This window comes from Phyllostomus hastatus, unplaced genomic scaffold (assembly GCF_019186645.2).
Source record: "Phyllostomus hastatus isolate PE091 unplaced genomic scaffold, TTU_PhHast_1.1 phas_scaffold_585, whole genome shotgun sequence".
Classification (NCBI taxonomy): domain Eukaryota; kingdom Metazoa; phylum Chordata; class Mammalia; order Chiroptera; family Phyllostomidae; genus Phyllostomus; species Phyllostomus hastatus.
In genome coordinates this window covers 27,874,724-27,898,216 of record NW_025334037.1, presented here as the reverse complement: position 1 = coordinate 27,898,216, position 23,493 = coordinate 27,874,724, and the positions used below count along the sequence as shown (strand labels likewise).

General features: G+C 62.7%; 2 protein-coding genes across 3 annotated transcripts; one reads left to right on the top strand and one right to left on the bottom strand.

The window, feature by feature from the left end:
• Nucleotides 1-1,846: 1,846 nt before the first annotated feature.
• On the top strand, nucleotides 1,847-2,465 carry CUNH11orf94 (chromosome unknown C11orf94 homolog). Its single transcript, XM_045825160.1, has 3 exons — nucleotides 1,847-1,926; nucleotides 2,083-2,156; nucleotides 2,336-2,465. Exons 1-3 carry the CDS (start codon nucleotides 1,847-1,849, stop codon nucleotides 2,455-2,457), a joined length of 276 nt encoding a protein of 91 aa, XP_045681116.1. The 3' UTR covers nucleotides 2,458-2,465.
• A 97-nt stretch (nucleotides 2,466-2,562) lies between these two features.
• Nucleotides 2,563-22,501, bottom strand: MAPK8IP1 (mitogen-activated protein kinase 8 interacting protein 1). 2 transcript variants are annotated; one of them, XM_045825738.1, is made up of 12 exons: nucleotides 22,225-22,501; nucleotides 10,684-10,789; nucleotides 8,388-8,678; nucleotides 6,791-6,872; nucleotides 5,755-6,567; nucleotides 5,495-5,570; nucleotides 4,726-4,898; nucleotides 4,383-4,492; nucleotides 4,155-4,271; nucleotides 3,989-4,059; nucleotides 3,742-3,840; nucleotides 2,563-3,369 (listed from the first exon to the last, which is right to left on the bottom strand). In XM_045825738.1, exons 1-12 carry the CDS (start codon nucleotides 22,323-22,325, stop codon nucleotides 3,297-3,299), a joined length of 2,112 nt encoding a protein of 703 aa, XP_045681694.1. In that variant the 5' UTR covers nucleotides 22,326-22,501; the 3' UTR covers nucleotides 2,563-3,296. The 2 variants fall into 2 exon arrangements, with proteins under 2 accessions (XP_045681694.1, XP_045681695.1); XM_045825739.1 differs by lacking the exon at nucleotides 22,225-22,501 and adding an exon at nucleotides 11,915-12,300.
• Between the last annotated feature and the right edge of the window lie 992 nt (nucleotides 22,502-23,493).

Sequence of the window (23,493 nt, the reverse complement as noted above, 5' to 3'; positions counted from 1 at the left end):
GCAGTCCGTTGGAGGAGACAGGCGCGTGAACACATGCAGTCCACGAGGCACTGCAGTGGGCAAAGTGTGTGCAGAAAGGAGTTTAGGCCTGGGGTGGGAGCGTGGGTGCGTTCCAGCTCAGGCTGACACCTGGGGAAGGCCCGCTGGCCAAGGAAGCCTCCATTCAAGCAGGTAAAACGTGGGTTCTCTGATGGCCAGACTGGGAGAGGAGGACTAGTGGGTAGAAAACTGCACAGGTGGTGTCGGCGGCATGAAGCCAGCGCTGGGGCAGGAGGCGGCAGAGGGCGGGAGCGGGATGAGGCTGGGGGGGTGGGGAGGTCAGAGCCAAAGCCAACAGGCCGTCTCATACCAGGTGAGAAGCTGGGACCCACCTGTGGGAGGCAGTGGGGCAGGGGCCTGGGGCAGGGTGGACTGACCGACGGACAGTGGCGTTGCTGGCAGAGACCCAAGATGATGAATGAAGCAGAATTGAGGCCTTGGCAGGGGGCTCCAGAGTTTGGAGTAGCCAGACAGGCCTTCAGACTGGCTGTGGATAGACAGGAAGAGGTGACACCTTGGAGGGGTGGAGGACAAGGGATTTTGGAGTTAGAGCACCCAGAACTCATGGTCCCCAGCGGGGGTGAACTGTGGTAGGGGCCAGATACAGAGGCAGGAGACGTGTTCAGGACACAGAAGGGGAGGAAGGCGGTCAGTGACGAGTCAACGAGTGGGCCCAAAAACAGACTCAGCGCCGCGCAGCCTCAAGCAGCTGCTCAGGACCAGGAGCCAGGGCTGGGGGCAAGGGACATCCCTCTCTGTGCTTGGGTTCCTGGGCAGCTGAAAGAGGAGCGTGGAACTGTCTTAAAAGGAACTTGTGCAGACCCCCAGCTCAGCCTTCAGGTGCAGATCCCACAGGTATGTGTGGGGGGTGCAGGGTTAGTTTTTAAAGCCTCGGTCCAGGGGTTGTGCAGTGAGCCAGGTCAGCCCGCATTAGCGGGCCAGGTAGGAACCAAAGAAACGGCCCTGCAGCTTTGCCTGGGGTCTGCAGAGAGACCCCAGTACACCGTCACCTTGCATTCATTCACTGACCAAGTATTTATTGAGCACCCGCCAGGTGTCGAGTGCTGGGGACCCTGTAGTTCTGGCCCCCCAGGAGCTTGTGCTCTGATCTTGGACCAGCTCTCAGGCATTGCCCCCTAACCTGAAATCCCTCTGCCCAGCCCCTGAAGGCCCTGCCACTAGGCTGTTCTAAGCTGTGGGGGGCTGAGTGAGAAATCCCCCAGTACCACTCCCCCCACAGGGGAATCTCTGAGCTGGCCGAGGCTGAGCACCGCTCTGTGATCTGTTACCAGGGTCTTCCTGGGACGACCGAGCTGCTGGAGGGATGTGACGGTGGCAGTAGCAGGAGGCAGGGAGGAGGCTGTGGGAATTGGTAGGGCTCTGGGTGATGAGGATGCGGGGACTGTGATCTCTGCTGAGGGCCTGCAGTGTGCCAGACCTTAGGGACATCATGTATGGACCTTATGTCACAGGTGAGCAAACCGGGGCCCAGAGATGGACGTGTCCACCCAGTGAGGTCAGGATCTGAGCGGAGAGCCAGCCCTGGCGCTCTGTGTCCCAACCCTTGGGCGGTGGCACTAGAACAAGATGTGGTTTGGACTCACTGCCCTACACGGGCACTCGGTCAGACAGGAAATGAAGTGAAGCTCAGCGTGGGGGGGTGGGGGGTCTGGCCTCATCAGCAGCTGGTGCTGACTCTGAGCCCTGGAACTACTGTCATTTGTGAGGTGGCCCAGGGAGTCAGCAGGGGTTCCGTCCTGTTGGGGGAGGGGCCTGCAGAGGCCGCAGCCAGGAACCTGAGTAGGAGATGGCTCTGCACCCCAGGGCCGGGCTGAGCCTCCTCCTCTGCCTTGTCCTGGCAGTGGCACTCCACGCCCTGCCGCCGAGGTAACTCCCAGGAGCAACAGGGCCTGCCCTGGAAGGTGGTGGTGGGGCAGTGCCATGAGGAAAGGCTGGTGTGATCATCCTGGGCTGTCCCCTGCTTCAAAGGGAGGCGATAGTGGTCTTCAGGGCCAGCACTGAGCACCCCAACATCTCCCACAGACCTCAGCGATCAGTGTCCGAGGACTCTGCAGCCCCCCTGGAGCTCCCACAGCCGCTGTCTGGCCTGCTGGACGGTAGTGTCTCCTCCCTCCCCTCCCTCGCCCCCACCACCCTGGGGGGGACATGCCCTAGGGAGGGCACCCAGGTGCAGCCTCAGGGCCTTCTTGTCCCGAACGGCATCTGTTCAGGGGTGACTGTAGCAGATTCCAAGCCAGATTCTCCCTCCCAAACACACCCTCTTCTCTTTCTCCAGACTATGGGATCCGACCCAAGCACCCCTTGTCGAGAGGTCCTCGGCCCCTCCTCTCCCAGGCCCAGCAGCGCAAGCGGGAGGACCCAGACATGGCTGAGTATTACTACGACACGCTCCTGTGACGGGAACCCCTTATAAAGCTATTCTGTGCAGCAAAGCCTGGGGCTTTCGGAGGATGGAAATGAGCTGGCCGCGGGCAGGGTCCAGGTAGATACACCACTGCACTCCAGACAGGAAATGGCACTTTAATAGTTGTGGCCAGGGTGACAGGACCAAGATGGGGCTAGAGCCGAAGCAGCCGAGGGGCTGGGCTGGCCTGGCCCGGGCCAGTCGGGATGCCCCCTTTTTCTGCCGGAGTGGGGCCCCACTGTGCGCGCTCTCCTTCCTCGAGGGGCCCGCACCTGCCAGGGGCCAGCATGCCAGTGAGGTTGGTGGTGGAGCCATCCAGAGGCCACTCTGGGAACAGGGACCACACCGCCACCTACTGCCGTTTCCTTACTGGAAAGTCCTCGGGAGGGGGCTGGGCTCGGCCTGAGCTCAGGGCCTTTGCTCGGGGCTGGGAGCTGAGGGCAGGGTGGGCACTCTCAGGTGACAGGGGCTTCCTCACGGCAGAAACCAGTGGCCAGGGAGCCCGAGGCCCCGGCAGGGGAAGGGAGTCCCAGAATAGGACAGAACCCAACGCTCCTGCGACGGGCCCCTTTCCCACCAGTGGCCAGACCTGCCCTGCCCACAGTTCCCGGGCAGCCCACTCCGTCCTCCGTAGATGAATCTAATATTACAATAAACTGCATTTGCCTCTCCCCACAACCCCCACCCTCCCACCCCTGGCCAACGGCCTCCACTTCCCCGTCCTCCGGTGGCGGCGGGTGCCCTTCCTCAGGCCGTGCCACGTCCTGTCGGCAGCCAGCTGTGCTGGTGCTGGCCTGAAGGCCCAGGGGGTGCGGAGGGCAGGGCAGCATTGCTACTCCAGGTAGATATCTTCCGTAGGGCAGGTGTACTCCACAAACTGCTTGTAGAACTGCTGGAATGCTCTCCTAGGGGCAGGCAGACACACACGCTGACTGGGGTGGGGGAGTGGGAACATAACTGGAGTTTTCAAACTGGAGCCTCGGGGTCCCTGGGGGCGGGAGGGCTCCAGACCCTGAGCTGCAGCAGCTCAGCTCCGTCCTCCACAAACTGTTTCCCGAGTTAGACTGCAGTTCAAGAAAGGGCCCGACACCAGAGCGCGCAGCAGCCGCTCCTCCAGCCCAGCCGCTGCACAGGGGCCTAGAGGTGGCGTACAGAGCCGGGGAGGATGGAAGCCTCTGAGCTTGGGGACTGACGCTGAGCTTGGGGACTGTGCTTGGGGGCCTGGGGCTGGGGCTGGCGGGTGCGCCTGGCGCTCGGTGGGACACACGCATACGTACCCCACAGATTCTGCCAAGGCTTTGGTGGATTCTTCGGACACAAAGACGTGGCAGGCAAACCGGTGGTCGGCGGGGTGCTTAGTGATGAACCCAAAGTACCTGTGGGAGGACCGCAGTCCGTCTGGGGGTGGGATGGGTCTCAGACCCCTCTAGGTACATGCATGTGCCCTGCCCCCCACTGCCTGCCCAGCCAGGATGGCTGCACCCCGCCCCGCCCACACCTGGACCTCTGCTCCGGCCCACTTACTTGTTGTTCTTCGGATGGTATCCGCAGAAAGAGATGTTTTTTAACTGGAAAAAGTGGCTACATTTATTCCCCTATAGGAGGAAGAGAGGAAGGTGGTCATTCGCCTGCAGGGGGCAGAGGAGGGAGATTAGGTGGGAGAGCCCAGGGCGGGGGCCAGGGCGCTCACCTGGGCCTCCTGGGAGTCATCGGCCTTGACGCCTATCTTCACGCCCCTCACGCTGATCTCTAGGACGCAGCTGGAAGGCGGGTTAAAGTGCACGGTGAGCCGGCGGGTGGTGGCGATCTGCGGGTGAGGGATAGGAACATCAGGTGCGGCGGGGCGTTCCTCTCCCGGGAGAGGCCGGGGACCGGGCTGGGGCTCGTCCCCCACTGCACGGGAGCGGGAAGCAGGTACCTTTTGCATAGCGGCACAGAGGACATCATTGCCTTTGTGGTAGGGGACCTGGACTGAGCCCAGGAACTTCACGCGAAACTGGTCCACCCAGTCGCTGTTTTTGGTCAGGGCTGGAAAGCAAGCCGGAGGTGAAGAGAGGCAGAGCCGGCAGAGGGTGCCACCACCCACGAATGCCCCAGGCTGGCTGGGCCTTGAGGCGACCAATGGTGAAGCTGACCCAAAGCCACCTGGGCGTGGCCCCCTCCCTGGGTGGCTGCAGTCGGGAGCACGGGTTCACCGGCAGCAAGCTGGAGCAGGGAGGACGCGGGGCCTGGCGGCACCATCGGCAGGAAAAGAGAACTACCTGCCATGTGTTCAGGCTCCTTGGTGACCTCGATGGCGTAGTAGGCAGGAAAGACGCCGCGGGCCCCCGTGCGCATGTTGTAGGCCTCGTACCAGTAGTCCTCGGCCTGCAGCTCCACCAGCAGGGGGTCGTCCACTTCCAGCTCGAGTTCGTCTTCATGCCGAGGCACAAACCTGTCCCCAGGAAGGCGTGTGAGGGCTCCACCACAGGGCCTCTCCAGTCAGGCCGTCTGTCTACCCCATGCCCTGCTCTGGGAGCCGCGCCGGCACTGGCATGTTAATAAGCGTTTGAAAAGCGTTAGGCGCGCCTGTCGAAGCCAGCTCCCGGGGCAGACCGAAGTCAGTCAGGTACGCCTGTGCCACGGAGCAACTCGCAGGCCGACGCAGGAGGCGACCAGAGCCACTAACACAAGGGGGAGAGGTGGTGGGAAGCAGGCACTTCCACATGAGGAGAGCGAGGGTGTGGGTTTGGTGAGGGGTCAGGTGTCCTGTCTGCTGGGCGCCCTTCTGGGTTCTGGTCCCAGCTGGCTCGGGCCGGCTGGGGTGCTCACCCCTGTGCGCCGGTGGCGGCATAGCAAAGGCCACAGCGCACTGGACCCTCCCCTCCGCCCCTTACTCCGAGTCTGAGAGGGCGGGCACCGCCCCCTGGGGCGGAGTGGAGGATGAGTCACGTGCCAGCAGTGGCGATGGATTTAGGCCACGCAGGGACGACAGAGGCAGGGCAGGGTGTCCCTGGCCGCTGCCTGGCTGGCTGGCTCGGGCGCTCTTACCTGAATATGGCCCGGTGGGTCTGCTCCTGCTCCTCCCCGTTGATGACACAGGAGAAGAGCCCGAAGGACTCTGCACCTAGGAGTGAAGGGGACTGGCTGCAGGAGGGAGGTCCCACTTCCGGTCGAGGTGGGAGGGGCCGGGGGTGTCACTCAAAGTCCTGGACTAGATGTTTCGGACCCGACGGGTCTGGGGCCTCCTCCCGGGAACGCCCTCATGCCAGCTCTTCCCACCGGGCCCCACGGCTCCGCTGCAGACTCACTGGAGGAGCGAGAGCGGCCACTCATGAAGACGTTCAGGAACTTCTTGGAGAAGTGGACGTCAGGCTCGTCGGGCGTGGAGTCCTCCGAGAGGCAGGCAGAGGGCCGCGGCCGGGGCGCCTCCTCGTATTCTTCCCCGATGGCCGACTCGTAGGGCGAGGAGGCAGAGGCGCAGTTGTCATAGACGGTGGCCGAGTCGCTCTCGTCACTGTAGTCTCCGAAGCATGGCCGCAGGCTCACCAGCTCCAGCTGTGCGTGCTCGTCCACCACCAGCGTGTACTTGACCGAGTCATAGGACAGCGCGCTGGTGTCCGAGCTCAGCGAGGCCCGCGGAGGCGGCGGCGGCTCCCCGAGGCTGCCCCGCCACCCTCCACCGGGGGGCCCGGCCCGCTCCGGGGAGGACAGGCAGTCGAAGCCCTCGTCCTCCTCACTGATGGAGGGGTGCGGCCGGCCTGCCGAGGAGGGGTAGGCGGCAGGGTCTGGATCGGAGCTGACCGACATCCGGCTCTCGGCTGGTGGCAAGAAGGCTGAGGTGGGCTCCCCGGGGTCTGGGGGCCTCTGCACCGGCGTCAGGTAGATCTCCTCGGTGGCCTCCAGCCGCACGTCCGCCTGGTAGTGGATGCGGTCTCGATGCGAGTGGCCCCGGCCACCAGGCGGGGCAGCCTGAGGGCCGCCGGGAGGAGCCATCTGGGTGGCAGCGCTGCGGCGGCAAGGGCTCTCCGTGGAGGTGCCTCGGTCCGTGGTGGGGGCAGGGCTGCTCTGCGGCGGCAGCTCATCACTCAGGCAGATGTGTTCATGTGGAGGCGTCTGCTCCCCTGGAGAGCGGGCAGGTCGGCGCTGCAGGCAGGTGCCCCCACCCTTGACCCCCGGGCCACTGCCCCCTCCACTCAGCCATAGGCCCTGGTGGCTCTGGGGCCCCCTCCCTCGTGCCGCAGTCACCTCAGGTGGGCTTACTCGCAAGCTGGAGGCTACTAAGGCTGGCTCTCTTCAGTGGGACTGGGCCGGGCGGGTGGGAGTCTGGAAAAGGTGCTGACTTACCTGTCTTCAGGGGTGAGGACGATCGAGACACCCGGTCCTGCCAACTGTGCTTCTTGCCCAGAGAATTATTGTTCAGCGTGTCCTGTGCAGAGAACAAAAGGCTCTTGTGACAGAGTTGGTCAACAGTGCCCGGCACAGGGAGGCCCTGGCCCTGCCCCCATCAGGCCGTCCTTAGGACATTTGCTGTGCCCCGCCCCCCACTTCTTGTCCAGGGCTCACAGCCCTGGATCCCCTCTGGGGCAGGCAGGATGGGTGACAGATCCCAGCCCTCCCTGCCAGGCCTCCTTGCTCTAGCCAGCCCTTCCTCCTGGCTCAGGGAGGCTGGCCAAGCCGTAGGGATGTGGTCTTGTCAGCCTCCACAAGGGTGGCAATGGCCAGTGTGTGTCATGGTGCGTGGGGAAGGAGGTGGGGGGAGAAGCAGGAGCCAATGGGGCTGGAGCCGGACCCCCAGACCCAGGCACTGAGAGTAACATGAAGATGCTCCCTTCTAGCCCAAGTCCCCTGAAGCTCAGGAAGCTTCAGGGCAGGGGCAGGGGCAGGGGCAGGGGCAGTCCTTGGAATGAGAAAAAGGCACAGGAAGGGTCTCCCAGCAGCCAGCCTGGGGACTGGGATGAATCATCCAAATGATAAATCCATAAGACCATTCAGTCATGCCCCGGGGAGTACATGACTGGGGAATGACAGATGTGGTCGCCAGAGGCCCTTCTTCCTGGACCCCCTGGACTGCCCCTGCCACGTCCTCAGCCCCCTGGGCCCCTCTCCACGCTGCCGGGTACAAGGCTCCCTACACACAGCTTGGGCCCCCCTCCGTGGGAACATCCTCAGGGGCCCTCACATTCATGAATCTGGCTGCCAAAATCGACCCCTGAGGATCCTGGGAAAGGAACTAATCCCTTCCCAGCGGCCCCTGCACCCTCCACCAACAGCCCGGCCTCCCTGGGCCCCTCTGCACCTCTCCTGACTGGGTTTGGAAGACAAAGGGCCACAGCCACTCTCCCCCACCCTATTCAACCCTCCTTGGCATCCAGCCACCCAGCCAGGGGGCCCCAGGCCCCCAACTCAGCCAAGCGGCTCCACCTCCCATTTCTCTTGCCTGCCTTCTGGGAATTCCCAGCTGCCCACATTTCAAATCGGCTGCTGCCTCTGAGCTCCCCATCCCCAACTTTTCACAACTTCCCACGGCCTCCCACCACACCGACCCCTTCCAGTGAAGCCCTTTCTCCAGGCCTTGCTTCTTGTTCTCCTCACCAGGAACCCCACACCCTAAAGAGGAAACCCTTCCACAGCTGGCCTCAAGATCCGAACTCTTGCAACCCCTCAAAACCCTATTCTCTCAATACCCCACTTATCTTTGCGCAGATCCCTCCGCTGTCCCTCTCAGCCCCTCCCCTTACGACCGATCCTACCCACCTCCCAGACCACCCTCCCCCAGGGACCTCCCCTTTGGGAAGCCTCGGGCGGTCTCAGCAGGCCAGCTACTTCTCCCAGCGCCAGACCCGCAAGTTCGCCCACGGCACCCTGCGCTGTCACCTCCCGGGCCCGACCCCAGGCCCAGGGTGCCACCCTTCAGCCCCGCCCCACACCGCTCGTGCCTTACCTGAGACCGTGGCACCTGCGGGAAGAGGTTGAGCGTGGTGGGCCGCTTGGGCCGGTACGTGTCCCCGCCGCCCTGGCCCTGGCCGCGGAGCACCGGCTCCTGGCGAGCCCCGGCCTCTGGCGGTCCGGCTCCTGGTCGCCGCGCCGCTCGCTCCTCCTCGTCGTCCTCCTCGTCGTCCTCAGCGCCGGGAGTGTCCCCCGCTGCGTCGATCAGGTCCATCTGCAGCATCTCGGCCTGCAGCCGACTCCCGGCGCAGCCGCCGCCCCCAGCCAGGAGCCCTGCACGCGGGGGCTGCGGGGCGCGGACAGACCGGAGTCAGGGGGCGGGGCCACGCGGAGGCAGGGGCAGGACCGAGGCCGCCACACACCGCCCCCCAGCGCACCGCCCCCCAGCGCACCGCCCCCCAGCCCAGGCGAATCCATTCCGCAGCCGCAAAGGGGTGGGGAGAGAGAAGCGGGACAGGGGCCAGCTGCTGCGAGAATGCGCGATGCTGCCCTCCCCACTCCAGTCGGTGCCTCGGGCAGACCACACCTCTTCCCACCTCACGTTCCCCGCTTCCTGACTCTTTGCACCCTCCCGTTCCCTTGACAACAGCTTGAACAGTCCACACCCCTCCCCTCCTCATGGTCCTTTGCTTTCTGACTCTGTGCACCTCCCGTTTCCTTGGCAACGGCGGGTGACCTCACCGGGGGTTGTAAGCGGAGCCCGGAGTGAGGTCACTGCTGTTGCCATGGGGACAGAGGGTCGCCAAGGTGTTCGCGCTCCACAGGGGATGGGGTGGGGGTTAGTATCGGAAAAGCGCAGTGAGGGAAACTGGGAAAACGGGCAGTCCAGGGGAGGGATTGTGGGTGGGCTGCAGCGCGGGCAGGAGGACCTGAGCTCCGGCAGGAAGAGGGATACTGAAGAAGAGGGGCAAATGGGGCACCTGCGCAGGCAGTGGCACCCCCCACCTCCCGCCCACAGGCCTTGGCCCCCCCAACCTGAGACTCTCGCTCAGGCCAGCCCAACCTTGAGAGTTCTCAGCCCTGCTCTAGCTCCAGCCTGCCACGGCCTCCCTGGCACCTCGGACAGATCTCCTGACCCACGAGCTCCCTCAGCAGTTAGCTGAGGTGAGGACTCAATGGCCAGAGTGAGTGACACCCCCCGGAGCTTGCTTAAGGCCCCACAAGGTACATAACACCTCGGGGCCTCAGGGTCCTAGCTGGTGGCAAGACCACCCTCTTCAAGGCTCTGCCTGCACTTGCTGGGGGGGGAGGACAGTCGGGGAAGAGGAACAGGTATATGACGTCAGAGAAGCTATGTCCAGGCCCTGGGACCATTCCCCAAGTTCTCTGCTTCCATCCCTTCCTAGCCTGGCCAGAGGATGGAGGGTTGGGGTACAAGGAGCTGGAGGGTTATTCTTCCCCCAACCGGCCCTCAGTTTCTTTTTGCCTGGCAGAGCTCACAGCATATCTGGGGGCAAGAGGAGACCATAACACACAGACAGGTAATGTGCACCCCAACTCACTCCTTTGCTAACCACCCTCCTCACACCATGTCTACTTCGGCCAGCCACCCTCCTGAGGGCCGAGAAGCTCTGGGCTCTGCACCCTAGCCCCATGCTTTGACTGCCACTTCCTGACTCCTTTTTACTCTTCTGAAGAGACACAGGGGATCTCTCTCTGCCCCACGCTCCCCAGATGCTGAGGACCTCCTGGCAGGATTCGGAACTTTCTGGACTAGAGAAAGCCATCTGTCCTATGAGAAAGCCATGGGGTCAAAAGCAGCAGCAAGGCTGGGTTAACCCTCCAAAGGGGCCTTTAGGCCTGTGGGTCAGGGAGGGTCTGTGAGGTCCAGTGGCGTGGCTTGGTGCAGCGGCCGCAGAGGGAGTGCCTCCTGTCCGCGCTCCTGCCCCAGAGCACTGCAGATCCCGCCAGACTCCGCCCGCTCTGCCCCAGCCTCTCTGCCAAGGCCACTCCCTGAAGGACTTAGGGTAGTCCTGAGCCTTCCCTTCGAGCCCTCCCTTCGCTAATGCCCTAAGTGCTACTGTCCAGGACCTGAACACCGCCTGCCCTCTCTCTTCCTGTGGACAGTTGAAGGAGCTGCCTCCTGCCTTAACTCAGGGCAAGAAAAAAGGAAAAAGAAACTGATTGAGGCCCAAGGTGTGCCAAGAGCCTTACTGGACGTTTCCTGCGTGCTGCTTCATTTAAGGAGGGTGCTGTACAGGCCCTGAGCCCCCTGCGTGGATCGGGAGGGTGCCCTCAACCCTGTCCCTGCCCATCCTGCACCCCCTCGGGCTCTGGGAGCCCACCCTTACCCGTAAGGACAGGGTGTCTTTGCACTGCAGGCTGATGCCACACTCATCGGTGATCTCTGAGAGGTCTTCATCCTCAAACTCCTCCAGGCTGATGTCATGGGTGAGCCTGGTGGGGACAGGAAGCTGCAGTTACAACACAGGGGGACTGCTCAGCCCACTGCTGTCTCCCTGATGCATCTTCCAGGAGGCAGCCCCTCGAAGGCAGACCACAGCCCCCAGGGGGTCCCCCCAGAGGACGGGACTTGGAGTCCGCCTGTGCCAGTGCACGGGGTATCTAACAAGCAGGGAAAGTTTGGGGCTCATGCCAAAAGGCAGTCCTCCTGGGGGGGGGCAGTGGAAGGGGAGGCTCCCCGTCACTCCCGCTCCCCCCTGTTGTCCTCCTTGTTGCCAAACAAGAGGCAGTGCCTGGAAGGCCCAGCTGGTCAGAGCCTCAGTTCTGCCAGAGAAAGGCCTCCCAGGGTCAAGGCAGGTGCCAAGGCCAGTTCATCCATGGAGAATGAGAAGACTCCCCAGGACGCCTGGATCTGGGGGCTCTCTGTCCAATCCCTGCAGCAACAAACCCACGGCACTGAGAGGCCACTCCCCAGCCCCAGAGATGTGCTGGTCCCCCCAGCCCAGGAAGTCCCTAGCTGCTTGAGCCACAGAGCAATGAGGGGCACCTGGGGTCAGTGCGGGTGGTCACAGCCCACTCCAGCACAGACCAGGCCCCCACTCTGTGCTCTTGGTCTCATCTCTCCAACCACAGAGCTGCCTTGCCGGATAGGGACCCTGGACAGCAGGCTGCACAGATGGGGCCCTGCACAGGAAGGCCCTGGTGGGGGCTGGAGGAGCTGGGAACTCAGGAGGCAGACCAGAGCAGCTCAGCGCCAGAGCGCTGACTGGCTGTAAGGGGCCCCCTCCCCACAGGCCAGCCCCGAGCCCCAGCCCCACTGTGGCGCCTGCCCTCCCCCAGCCCTAGGCTCCACCTGGTTTGGTGTACGTGGGACATTTGGGAGAATTCTGTGGGGGAAGTTGGGGAGAGCCCTGAGCCTTTTCCCATGATACCAAGAGATTCAGGCTTAGCGCAAGAGACCCACAGTCCAAGGTCACCGAGGAGAGGTGGCAGCCCAGCCCCCAGGGGAGCCCAGGAGGCCCACACCCTCCACTCCTACCTCAGTCAGACTCAGAGAGCAGGAGCTCCATGGAGCTGCCCCCAAGCTTCCCCCTTCCCCACCAGCCCCCGCACCCCTACCAGCGCTCCCACTGATCCTCCAACCAGCTGTCATTGTCTGGGCTTGAATCCATCTTCAGGACGAGCTGCATGGAGAGCCCTGCCCGGCCGGGGGGCTTCCGGGCCCCAGGGCCGCCCGCTCATGCCCAGAAGGGTGGGGGGGCCAGGGCTCAAGGCAGGGCTGGGGCCACAGGCCTCCGCCGCCTGGGCCTGCCTTTCTGCGTCCTGCCTGCTGCAGAAGCCTGGGGAGCTCATTAAAAATACATGGGCCGGGAGACGAGGCAGCAGCTGCCTGCCGACCCGGGCCCCAGCCCCAGCTCCTCCCGGCCCAGCCCTCAGCTGCAGGCAGCCTCCTCCCCCCGGTCCGGCCCGTTGCGCTGATGCCGCTGTCACTGCCACCTCCCCGGTGGGATCAGGTTACTGCAATCAATGCTACCAGCTCCACCTGCCCTTCCAATGCCCCTGTCGGGGGCTGGGGCGGCCCCCCCTCCCTGGCCCAGGCTTGTAAGCAGATAGCAGAAATCTGGGCTGTTTTCCCCCAAAAGCCAGCCCTTGATCTGCTTTAAAGGGCCAGCACCACACTCAGGGTCCCTGATGACCAGATGGGGGTGGGAGTGGAAGCTCTGGAATTCTCCATGAATGGACGGCCCACAGCTACACGCTCAGCCCCACACCTCGTGGGGGAGGCTTCCGTGGGCCCAGGCAGTGCGCAGTCGGAGCTGCGGGGTGGGTGTGAGCTGCTCCATTGCCCACCTGGTGCAGGACAGAACCTCAGCCCCTCCCTAGGGCTCCATCCTACAGCACCTAGGAAGTGTCTGCGGGCACAGGGGGCCCCACAGCCAGGGAAGGGCACCTGGACCCTCATCACAGGTCTGGGTGGCCTAGAAGCCAATGAGCTGCCTGTAACACAGGCAGAAGCTGGAAGGGCCCTGGAGGAAGGGCAGGGAGGGACTCTCAGCAGAGCAAGGGGGTGGATTGGCAGCTGGCCCTTTCAGGCCCTTTAGGACCTGGAGCCCGAGGACGGGGAAGGTGTGGTGTGGAAGCAGGGTGGGCTGGGGAGGGCAGCCCAGCCCAGCAGCCAGAGCAGCCCTGTCCCTGCTCCGTCTGGCCAGCACAGTGTGGCATCTCTGGCCCCGGGACAAGAACCGAGTGGCTGGCACTAAATTAACGGCAAACATGCTGGCTGGCTGGGCTGTCACCGAGAAGGCGCCCCTAGGTCCCAGCCACAGGACCACTGGGCGTCTGGCCCAGAGATGCCTTCAGGTGCTCCCTGCTCTGCCGGCGACCCCACGCACAAATCCACCTCTGCCCTCCCTCGCCGCCCAGCCCTGGCCCAGCTCCTGCCTCTGCAGCCCTCCCCCAGGCCTGCCTGCCTCAGTCTCCCTGTGCCTGCACCACCGTGCCCCACCAACCACTGCCAGGCAAAGCTGCCTGAAAGACCACCCCTCTGCCCCTGCTCAGGGGTCCCTGCTGGCAGCCAACTGCTTGGCCTGGCATCTGGGCTCTCCAGCTCCCTCGTGTCTCCCGTTCCTGCCTTCCTAGGGTCTAATCCAGAGCTTGGGTGGAGCCTGTGGCAGCCTCTCACCTGTGCTTGCGGGGAGAAGGCTCAGTCAAGCCTGCTTCTCAGAAAGCCCCCCTCGCCACGCCCTGTGCCAGTGCCCTACAGCCCTCCGGGCCACATCACCGGTCCCCTGCCATCCTGCTGCCCGTGGTAGGTCGGCGTCTGCGTGGCCGCAAGGTGGTGTGGTGGAGCAGACAGGGCCGGGGCTCCATCAGATACCCTGACCCAGTACTCAGCAGGTGGTGGACACAGGTCCCCTCCCTCCCAGCAGTGGTCTGGGCTGCACCCCCTACCCCTGGCAGCAGAGCTGGCGAGGCCCTCCTGCACACACTAGGTGCTCAGCACGAGTCTTCTAGGAGTTTGTCAGTGGCAGCGTCAGGGTGCTTCCCAACTGCACCCCCTCGGTATCGCTGAGGTTCCCACCTCCGGGGAGGCAGGTGTGGGGATGCAGGGGCTGCTGCTTCATCCTTTACAGATGAGGGGGCTGCAGTTCCCTGCGCAGTAGGGGACGGCATTGAGCGGGGGCCCAAAAGCCTGCACTTGACCCCCAGCTCCAGCGGGGTGGGTACAAGAGCTCCTTATCTTTCCTTCTTTCTCCAGAGCGAGGCCGGGCGGTGCAAAAGTCACATCAGGCCCGACAGCGAGGCCCCACCCCGGCCGCTCCTCCATGCTCAGCACAACCTCGGCAGAGGGGTCACTTGCTTGTTTTTCCAGATGAGACACTACAGCTCAGGCAGAAGGTGTCGGAGGTCACGGGTTCCCCACATTAAACGGAAGCCCCCCACCCCTGCCCCCACCTCACAGAGCGGAGTGTTTGGGAGGTCTCGACCAAGGATCGGGGATGGAGCCCCCTTTGCAAGCCACCCCTCTGCCCCCCATCCCTACCCCAGCCGTCCCCCGCCCCGTTCCCCTGCTTCTCCAGGCACCGGGTCATCCACAGGACCCTTTTCTCTGTATTTGTGTCACTAACCCTATCAGATGTCCCCACCCCCCTCAGGCCATCACCACACGGCTGGCTGTGTGTTGTGCAGACATGTGCTTTCACTAAACCCTCCCCCTTCTTTCACCCAGGCCCCCCGCTGCACCGACAGCTGTCAGTGTGCTCCACGGGCCCACACCTCTGTTTCCATTTTGTTCGTCAGCTTATCTTGTTCATTAGATTCTACGAGTAAGTGAAATCCTACGGCAACTGTCTTTCTGTGATTGGCTTACTTCACTTACCCAGAAGACCCTCTGTGGAGGGAAAGTTAAACAAGCCCTTGGCTCCTCCAGGCTCGAGGAACGCAGCTATGGGCAGGGAGGGGAGGGGGGAGGAGAGGAAGGGAAGGAGGGAAGTTCCCTCGCCATCCCACCACCCGCCTTCCCCTGACCCCGGAGCTGACTCCCGGGACCCTCTGCGGGCCTCCTTCCCTGGCCCCTAGATCCGTCAGCGCCCCCCTTCCGGGAGGCCACGCCATCAAGCAGCCCTGCGGCCCATTCGGGTGGGACGTTCCCAAGGTCTCACACGTATTCACATCTGGTGGCTCTGTGTCCTGAGCGCAGTCTCTCGAGACTGCCCTGACTTTTGGAGTCTGTCTTTGCATCCTAGGCTCCCTCTTCATGCATTAACCTTCTTGCCCGCTAGTCCAGGGCCCCGTCCTTCCTCCTGGCCCGGCCGGGCCCTCGCTGCGTTCTGCACCCTCCCTGACCTGAGCCGCCCAGTGTGGACACACGGCCTTTTGTGTCTGGATGTTTGTTTCGGGGCCTCGTCTGCAGTCACACCACCCCGTTACTCTCCCTCCACCCACAGCAGCCCTTGCCCTTTCTGACTTGCTGTCTCAGCCCAGCAGTGGGCCGAGGCAGAGCTGCGTGCACAGTGAGGGTGGAGAGGTGCAATGCCAAGGCCCTAGCTGAGCAAGGCCGAATCTGAGCCAGGCGTCTGATTGTCCAGAGGCCACTCTTGTCTTCCTGTGCCTGGCTCTCCTGGAGTGAGGTGGGGATGCCAGCTGAGTGACCTGGGGTCCTGGCCATGGTGCCCCACGGGCCCTCTCGCGACAGAGAGCATCAACGGTCCGAGGGTCCAACCTCTCTCTGCCTCCTGGGTGGTTCTCAGGACGCCTGTGGAGTGGCCGCTCACCTTTGGGCAGGTTCCCGTGTCCCTCTGGCCCCCCTACAGGCCATTCATCCTCCCCTGGGCAACCGGAATCAACATCCGAGAGGCACATCCAGCGCAGGCACCCCTCGCCAGCTAAGGATCCTTGAACAGCTTCCCCTGGCCGGTTGGGAAGGTTGGGAAAGGGGCGGGTATTCTACCTGTGACCGAAGGCTCAGCAGGGCCTCCCCCGCCCCAGCCGGTAGCCGGTTCCCCCTCCCCCCACCACACCCCAGTCTCCACCCCCACACTCTCAGACCCCTGCCCCCGACTCCTGCCCCACCGGCTTGCTCAGCAAAGTCTTCTCTGACCCCCCTGACCAGGCCAGACAACCCTGCTGCTGGCCCACTCGGTCTCCCTGGCTGGGGACTCCAGATCCCTGTAACTTTGCCTTTGGGCCCCACGCACCCTGGTGGGTGCCCCGGTGGGCTCTCCTTCGAGGTGGCTGATCCACAGGGTGGGATCCCATCTCTCTGGCGGAACCCTGGGTGGGGCCTGGCAGGCGCTCAGTAACTGCTGTGGACTGGGTGGGGCACCGAGGTCCCCAGGGCTTCCCAGATTCGCCTCTTGAAAATGTCCAAGTCCGTGCGCCTTCCAGTCCAACTTCCCATGTGCCCCCTACACCAGAGTCTGGGGGAGGGCGTGCGGGCCTCTGGGAAGGTGGGGCTGGCTGAAGGCGTGGGGTGGGCTCAGGTCAGGCGTGGCTCATTCCTCTGGTCTGGACCCCCTTTCCCGACTGTGTCCACACTGGGGTCATCTCCAGGGGAAAAGTGAACCCAACCCCGAGACAAAACCCCAGGGACAGCCCTGCTGGGGTCACCGTGGGCGGGAGCCGTTTGAACTCCTCGGCGCCCACATGCACGCAGCAAGCTCGCTGGGGTCTGGGGGTCGGACTTTTGGGAAACTACCCTGAGGAGACAGTCTCAGGGGTGGGAGACCATGTGCACAGGACTGGACTCCTCGCACCAGCAAACCACTGAAACCGACCCAAGAGCCCTACCAGGGCCCGTTAAACCGCGGCCGCCCAGTGCTTGGGACGGCATGCAGCCCGGTGGGTGGGTGCCGTGAAGTCTGCGCGTCAACGTGGAAAATGGCAGCTAAGACGGTGAGCGAAAGGCCCAATGTGACCGTCCGGTTTCACGCCATGGATCACACACAGGGGGGAACACTACCGCGGACATGGCTGGGGGGCTCTTCTCCTCTGTGTTCCCTGAGGGCGCCCCACTCACCCTGGCACGGACTCCCCCAGTCTAGTCCCAGCACAGGGCCCCAGACCCTGCACACCGCAGGCACCACATAAATGCCCGGAGGAGGAAGTCCCGGTTGCCCACGGCCCCGGGAGCCGTGCGGCAGCGCCACGTGTAGCCCTAGGGCCTGAAGGAGGCAAGGCCCACGGCCAATGCTCCCTGAGACTTTCTGAATGAACACCGGAGTTGGCGCTGCAGAATGCGTAAGCACCCCTAGCGGGGATGCTGCAGTGACCCAATTTATGGGATTCGCTGGGGCCCTAAGTGTCATTGGCCTGGTCCCAACTATCCAGAGACCAACTTTGAGGCTCTGACATCAAAGAACCAGGCTGGAAACCCTGCCTCGGCCACGTCTGGGCCGAGTGAGGCCCATCAGCAGTCCCTGCACTGAGGGTTGGCAGGACCTGGACTGGGATGCTGCCCAGCACTGGGAGGCCTGGGGTGGGGAGGCTCCTCCAGCAGCAACAGCCTTCCCACCCCTCCCTCCACCTAGACATGCTGGTCAGTCCAGGCCTTGCCCTTCACTCCCTGGGCTGGCTGCTGCCCGGGGTGGCCCTGTTCTCTCTGAGGCATCAGTGGCTCAGATGTGTGCATGCTCTCTCTCCCCCTCCACTCCTCCCCTTTAAGTGGAGACTCCCAGGGTGTTTGGGCCCAGCTCCATCCTCTGGAGGCCCAGCCCCAAAACCCACCACCTCCTTGCACCCTCCAGCTGGGTGCCCAGCGACCACCAACCTCAAATCAGCAGGTCCAGTAATTTCACCTCCCTACTCCCCAAACCGCTCCCATTGGGCACCACACCCCCAAGGGGCCCAGAGTCCTCCTGGACTCCTGCCTCTCTACTCCTTACCCCAGACCCCTGGCCACCAGTGCATCTTCCTCACCTCCTCTTCCATCCTCCCCCACCTGCAGGACAGCCCCTGGTCTCCCTCCCTCCGAGTCCACTCTCTACCGGGCAGCCAGGGTGATCCTCCCAAGACATCGACCGATGCGGTCGCTCCCTGCCTCAACCCCTGCCGTCCCCACCATGTATCAGTGGACAGGCCAGGGTGCCAATGTGGCCTTCCATTCTGCGTTTCCCGCTCTCCACGCTCGTGCCAGGCTGGGCGGCAGACACCCTGCCTGCTCCCTCTCGTCCTGGGCCCTCCTCCCATGCTGCCCTTCTTCATCATTCCTTCTTTTGGGTGATGCTCACACCCACCAGGCCTGAGCTGAGAGGACCCTTTCCTGACCCGCTGACCCCCAGACCTCTGACCTTCGTCACCCATACCTACCAGCTTAGTAAGGCCTTGTCTGTCTGCCTGCCCCCGCCGCCTGCATGACAGCCAGGCCCATGTCTGCCTCTGGGGAGCCTGGCAAAGGGCAAATACTTGTGGAGTGAACGAAGGACCAGCCAGTGTGTCCCCTTGGGGAGAAATAAGTGAGGAGGTCCCTGAACCTCTCTGCAGCTTCTCTCTCATCCCTAAGGCGGTGTGACGGGGCAAAAACGCCATCATCCAAGCGGTTGCGAGGCCAGGATTCTGCCCCAGCTCTGCCACTAACTTGCCATGTGTTCTCGGGGAAGCCGCTCAGCCGGTGTTTCCTCCGGGTAAAAGGGGAGCAGGTTGGTTGGGGATGGGGGTGATTTCCGGTGTCTTTCACCCACGACCCCAGGGCAGGCGGCTCACTTTACCTCCCAAGCACCCTGGGTCCCTCCACACCGAATGTCCCACTGTCCCTCTCCCTCCTCCCACCCATGCAGCTCGACATATCCACTGCACCCATTTCTAAACTCTCTCACAGTTTTGTTTACACAGGCACACGCGGGGACGCGGCAGGTCCACTCACAGACCACCGCAGTGAAGTGAGTGTCACAGCGAAGCACACCGCCAATTTTTCGGCTTCCTAGTGCACATGAAAACTATGCTTACCCTATGCTGTGGTCCGCTGAGTGTGCAACAGCATTGTGTCTAAAAAACCCAATGTGCGTAACCTAATTTAGAAATACTTTATTGCTAAAAAATGCTCACCAGCCTCCCAAGCTTTCAGTGGGTCATAATCCTTTTGCTGCTGGAGGGTCTTACCTTCAATTTGAAAAAAAAAAAAAAAAAAGAAGAGCTTTCTGCAAAGCGCAATAATATGTGATATGCCTGTAATGAACATGTATCCCTTTCACATTAAATTTAAAACATTACTTTGCAAGTTACAGAAGTCACCTGTGTCTGTTATAAACATAAGAAGTCGAATAATACAGCAGTGTGCGCAGTAAGTGCAAGTTCCTCCCCTGCACCGTGTTCAGAGCAATTATTAGCAAGTGGTTGGAGAATTTCTATACTTAGGAAAAAAAACCCCACCCTGGCTGGTGTGGCTCAGTGGATTGAGCACCAGCCTGCAAACCAAAAGGTCGCAGGTTCAATTCCCAGTCAGGGCACATGCCTGGGTTGCAGGCCAGACCCCCATTAGGGGGCATGTGAGAGGCAACCACACATTGATGTTTCTCTCCCTCTCTTTCTCCCTCCCTTCCCCTCTCTCTGAGAATAAATAAATAAAATCTTCCAAAAAAATCCACACATTTATTTAAACCAACTACCAACAAACAAACGCTCCCCACCCTTCCAGGGCCACAGCAGGCTGAGCCTCTCCACCAACTCCCCTCCAGTATTCCGGGACGCTCTCTTGTCAGGGTGGCCTCCAATCAGACGGCCTGGGTTCAAACCCCAGCTCTGCCACTCACCTCGGCCCTGCATGCCTCAGGCTCTTCATCTGCAAAGTGGGGACAATAATAACGCTCCACGTTTACGGTTCTGGTGGGAACGCCCTTGCGCAGCACGTGCTCAGAATGGCACCAGGCAAAGTGGGCGCCTCGCAGTGCCCTGCTCACCGCCGTCGCTGTCTGATGACGCGCAGTTATTTCCTGTCCTCCGGCAGGGACGCACCCAAAGTCATTCTTAACTAACGTACAAACCAGCAAGGCATTACTGAGCACCTACTCTGTGCTGGGCATCGGGCAAACCCGAGTTTAGGCACTGACTCCGTGTGCCTCTGGAAGTTGATGGCGGTGCTGGGGGTGCATGGGTACACACACCAGTGACACCAGCAGCAGCCACTACAGCCCCACACAGATGCAGCTCTCCACAGCCCTCGAAAGACTCAACACGTGCTGTCTCGTCCAAGTCCTGGGACCGCCTTGCGCGGAAACCAAAGCCGGCATCATGGAGACGAAACAGAGGCTCATGGGGTTAGTGCCCAGCCTCAGGGCACACAGCTGAGAAGACTAAGCAAGGACTCAAACCCTGGCCAGGTGGATCCCAGACCTCTCCAAAGATCCACTAGGGAAGCAGTAACCATCCAGGGTTAAATGGAGCCAGGCTACAGGATCTGAGAGGCTGGCCAAGGGAAAGGGCAGCGGGGCTGCCGGAGCCCACGGGGCAGGCTATGTGGGGCGGAGGCGCTGCTGTGATTATTCCTAGAAGCCAGCCTCGTCTCCACAGCCGGGCCATGGTGTGCTGGAGGGCCGGCCCACGCCCTGACCTTTCTGTGCCGCCACCCTTGCTCAGCTGGCCCGGGGGCTGGGCACACTCCTGCCTGGCACCAACCTGGTCAGCTCCTCTCACTAAATCATCCATGATAACCTGCCCCCGGGGGAGGGAGGGTGGGAGAGCAATGTCACCGAGGGGTCAGGAGGCAGCTGAGGGGGGGCAAAGCCGTCTGCCGGGTCAGAGACAGGGCCTGGATGTGGAGCAAAGTGAACACACAGACCTGGGTTCCAGTTCAGCCTCAGGCTCTGACGCCCTCGAAGTCCTTGGGCCAGCCTCCCTGCCTCCCTGAGGCCCAGCCTCCTCATGTATGAAATGGGCAGACCGACCCCCACGCCCTGGGTGCTTACGAGGCCTAAAGGAGCCAATGCTGGAAACAGGTTTCGAGCAGGAAGGAGCTACATAAGTGCCTGTTAGCGCAGAGGGAGGGCTGACACTGGGTAAGGACCGACGTGATACACATCAAGGACTCGATATTAACCAGCTCACCTACCAGATGAGGCTCAGCTCGGACAAAAACCTGCTCAGGTCTTGCAGCTGGAACATGGTAGAGTAGGATTTGAACCCAGGTCTCTCTAAGCCCATTGTTCTTTCCCTGCAGGGGGGCCTCTGGGCAGGAAGGCAGCGTCTGCCCTGAGGCAGCGTGTGTCTGCCAGGTGCAGTCAGTGTCAGGACTGAGCCTGGCTCCTCTGAGGCACTCATCACAAAAGCCCCAGCCCCAGAGCCTTCAGGCTGGGCCTCTTCCATCTGGTCCCCTCCCACTGGTCTTCCCAGCTCAGCTCAGCTCAGGGCCTCAGGGAGGTTTCTAGTCCTGATGATGCCATTAGAAATCCACAGGGGTCCCTGCCCACCTGAGCGCCAGGGAGCCAGGGAACCCGCAACCCTTTGGTCAGAGGAGGGGCTGGCGCCAGAGCCCAGCTGGGGCCTGGCTGGGGGACCCCAGAGAGGGGAAGGAGCGAGCTCATTAGAAGGAGAAACAATGGGGTATGTCTAGGCTTGTTTCTCTTAGACTCTGGAGCAGTGACACCTCCTCTCCCTCCTCTCCAAAGGGGGCCAGAATCATGGAGAAGGCACACCAACCCTTCCCCCATGACACCCACCGTCCACTTCTCTGCAATCCACTTCTCAACTGCCCGACGCCAGAGAGCGGGCAGGGAGAGGGCTGAAGGGGAGCGCAGATCAGGGTCCTGGGTGCTCACTCCAGCAAGGACTCCCCCTTCCCCAGAGTTCCTGGCTGTTCCTGGACCATCCAATCCATACTCCCCCTCCCACAGCTGGGCCTAGGGTGCCTGGGCTGAGACTGAGCTTCTGCACCTGCACACACCTGACTGGGTCAGGGCTTGTCCAAATCCACAGAGGGTGCTGGCATGCCAGGCCTGGGAGTGAGGCGCCTCCGGCCGAGCAGGGCTCGGGGAGGGCCCACGAGTCCCTCCTTCCTGCACCAAGGTTGTCCGTCGCCCTAAGAAACTGGGACTCGCGGGACATCCCAGCCTGCTCCCATCTTTACGGGAGCCTTCAGACTGGGCACAGGCGAGCCTGCCTGCCTCCTCTGGGATCTCATACCAGATCCCAGGCCACAAAGTCGGGGAGAAGGCAGCCCCTGCGCCCCTCCTCCAATTTCAGCTCAGAATCTCCTAGCCTAGGACATGGAATGGCGGAGGGAGCTGGCTGCACCATGGATACGCCGCGGCTATCAGTCTGGACTTGCGGCTGAGGGGGACTCTGGGGCTCTGTCCAGGGAAGAGACGCCAACCCCGGCCGCCCTCTCCTTCCGGAGGTCTGGTGTGTGTGTGCTGGGGGCGGAGCGGGTGGGGTGAGGGGTGAGCCGGAGCAGATCGGTCCGGGCTGAAGGGCGGGGCGTGGAGGCCCGGGATTCTCACCTGAAATTGGGCGGCGACGCGATGTGGAGCCCCAGGAACGGGGAGGCGGCAGGCGGGGACGCGGCCCCCCCGCCCAGGCCGCCGCTCTCTCGCTCCGCCATTCTCCGGCACAGCCCTGGCCATCCGGGCGGAGCGCAGCGCGGAGGCGGCGGCGGAGGCGGCGGAGGCGGTGGAAGGGACGGAGGAGGGGGCGCGGCGAGAGGCCGCCGCTGGCTGGACCTGCGCGGCGGGCGCACCTGCGCAGGGCAGGGCGCGGCTCCCGACCGCACACGGTTCTCTGGACCAGCGCGAGCGCCACCGCGCGCGTCCCCGGACCTTGGCTGGGGTCTCCTGTGCCCCGCCCCGCCCCGCCCCTGGGCCCGCTAGCCCCGCCCGCCCGCGGGCGCTCTCCGAGGTGCTGAAGTCACGGCCCCTTGGCCCCCGGCTTGGCCCAGGCCCACCCTAAATCCCACACATACTCCTGTAGCCCCGCCCCTCCCGCAAAGCCTCCTCCCCAACCCTGTGTCCTTGCATGTTCTGCCAGTCGGAGGGCGAGGGCCTAGCGCCCAGGTATCAGGTAACTGATTGCAGGACCCTGGTCCCCAGGGCCCAATCAGTCCCCGGCAGCAGACAAAGGCAGTAGACCAGAAAGAAGGGTAGTGGGAGATGAAGACAGGTGAGGAGGTGTCCGGGAGGGACTCCTAGAGCATATAGGTTGGAGTCGGGTGGTGTGATTCCTGTGACACCTGTCACAGGCTGGCTCCCCAAGGGATGTGGCCTCGCCTTAGCGACTTAGTCCTGAGGTTTGCTTTAAATGGGGAAAATGGTCCCTCCCAGGGTGGCTGTGAGGATGAAACGTAATACAAATGTGTTGTCACAGAGGGTGAGAAGAGCCCGCTCCTCCTGGGGCCCAGGTCTCAGCCCACCCTGTCCCCTTACCTTAAGGGGAACCCTCCTAAGGACTCCCCCTGGGGGTCTTCTCTCTGAAGATTGACCCAAGCCCTATTTCAGCCCCAAACAGCTCCTCATGGTGAGCTGAACCCTTCCTTCCTTCCTCGTGGCTTCTCTTGGCTTTTCCTTTTTCGTGCCAGGCCTTTCCCAGTTTGTTCACTTTTCCACTTTGCACCCCCACTGCACTTTCTGCAGAGCACCCCTCTTTCACACCCAAAGACACCCCCTAGCTGGCTTCTCACCTTCTATGGCTTGGGACCTTTCCTTCCACCCCTACAGGCACCTTCTTGGAATTCTTGTGGTGGTTTTGCTGTTCCCTCCAGCACCTCTCTCTCTGTT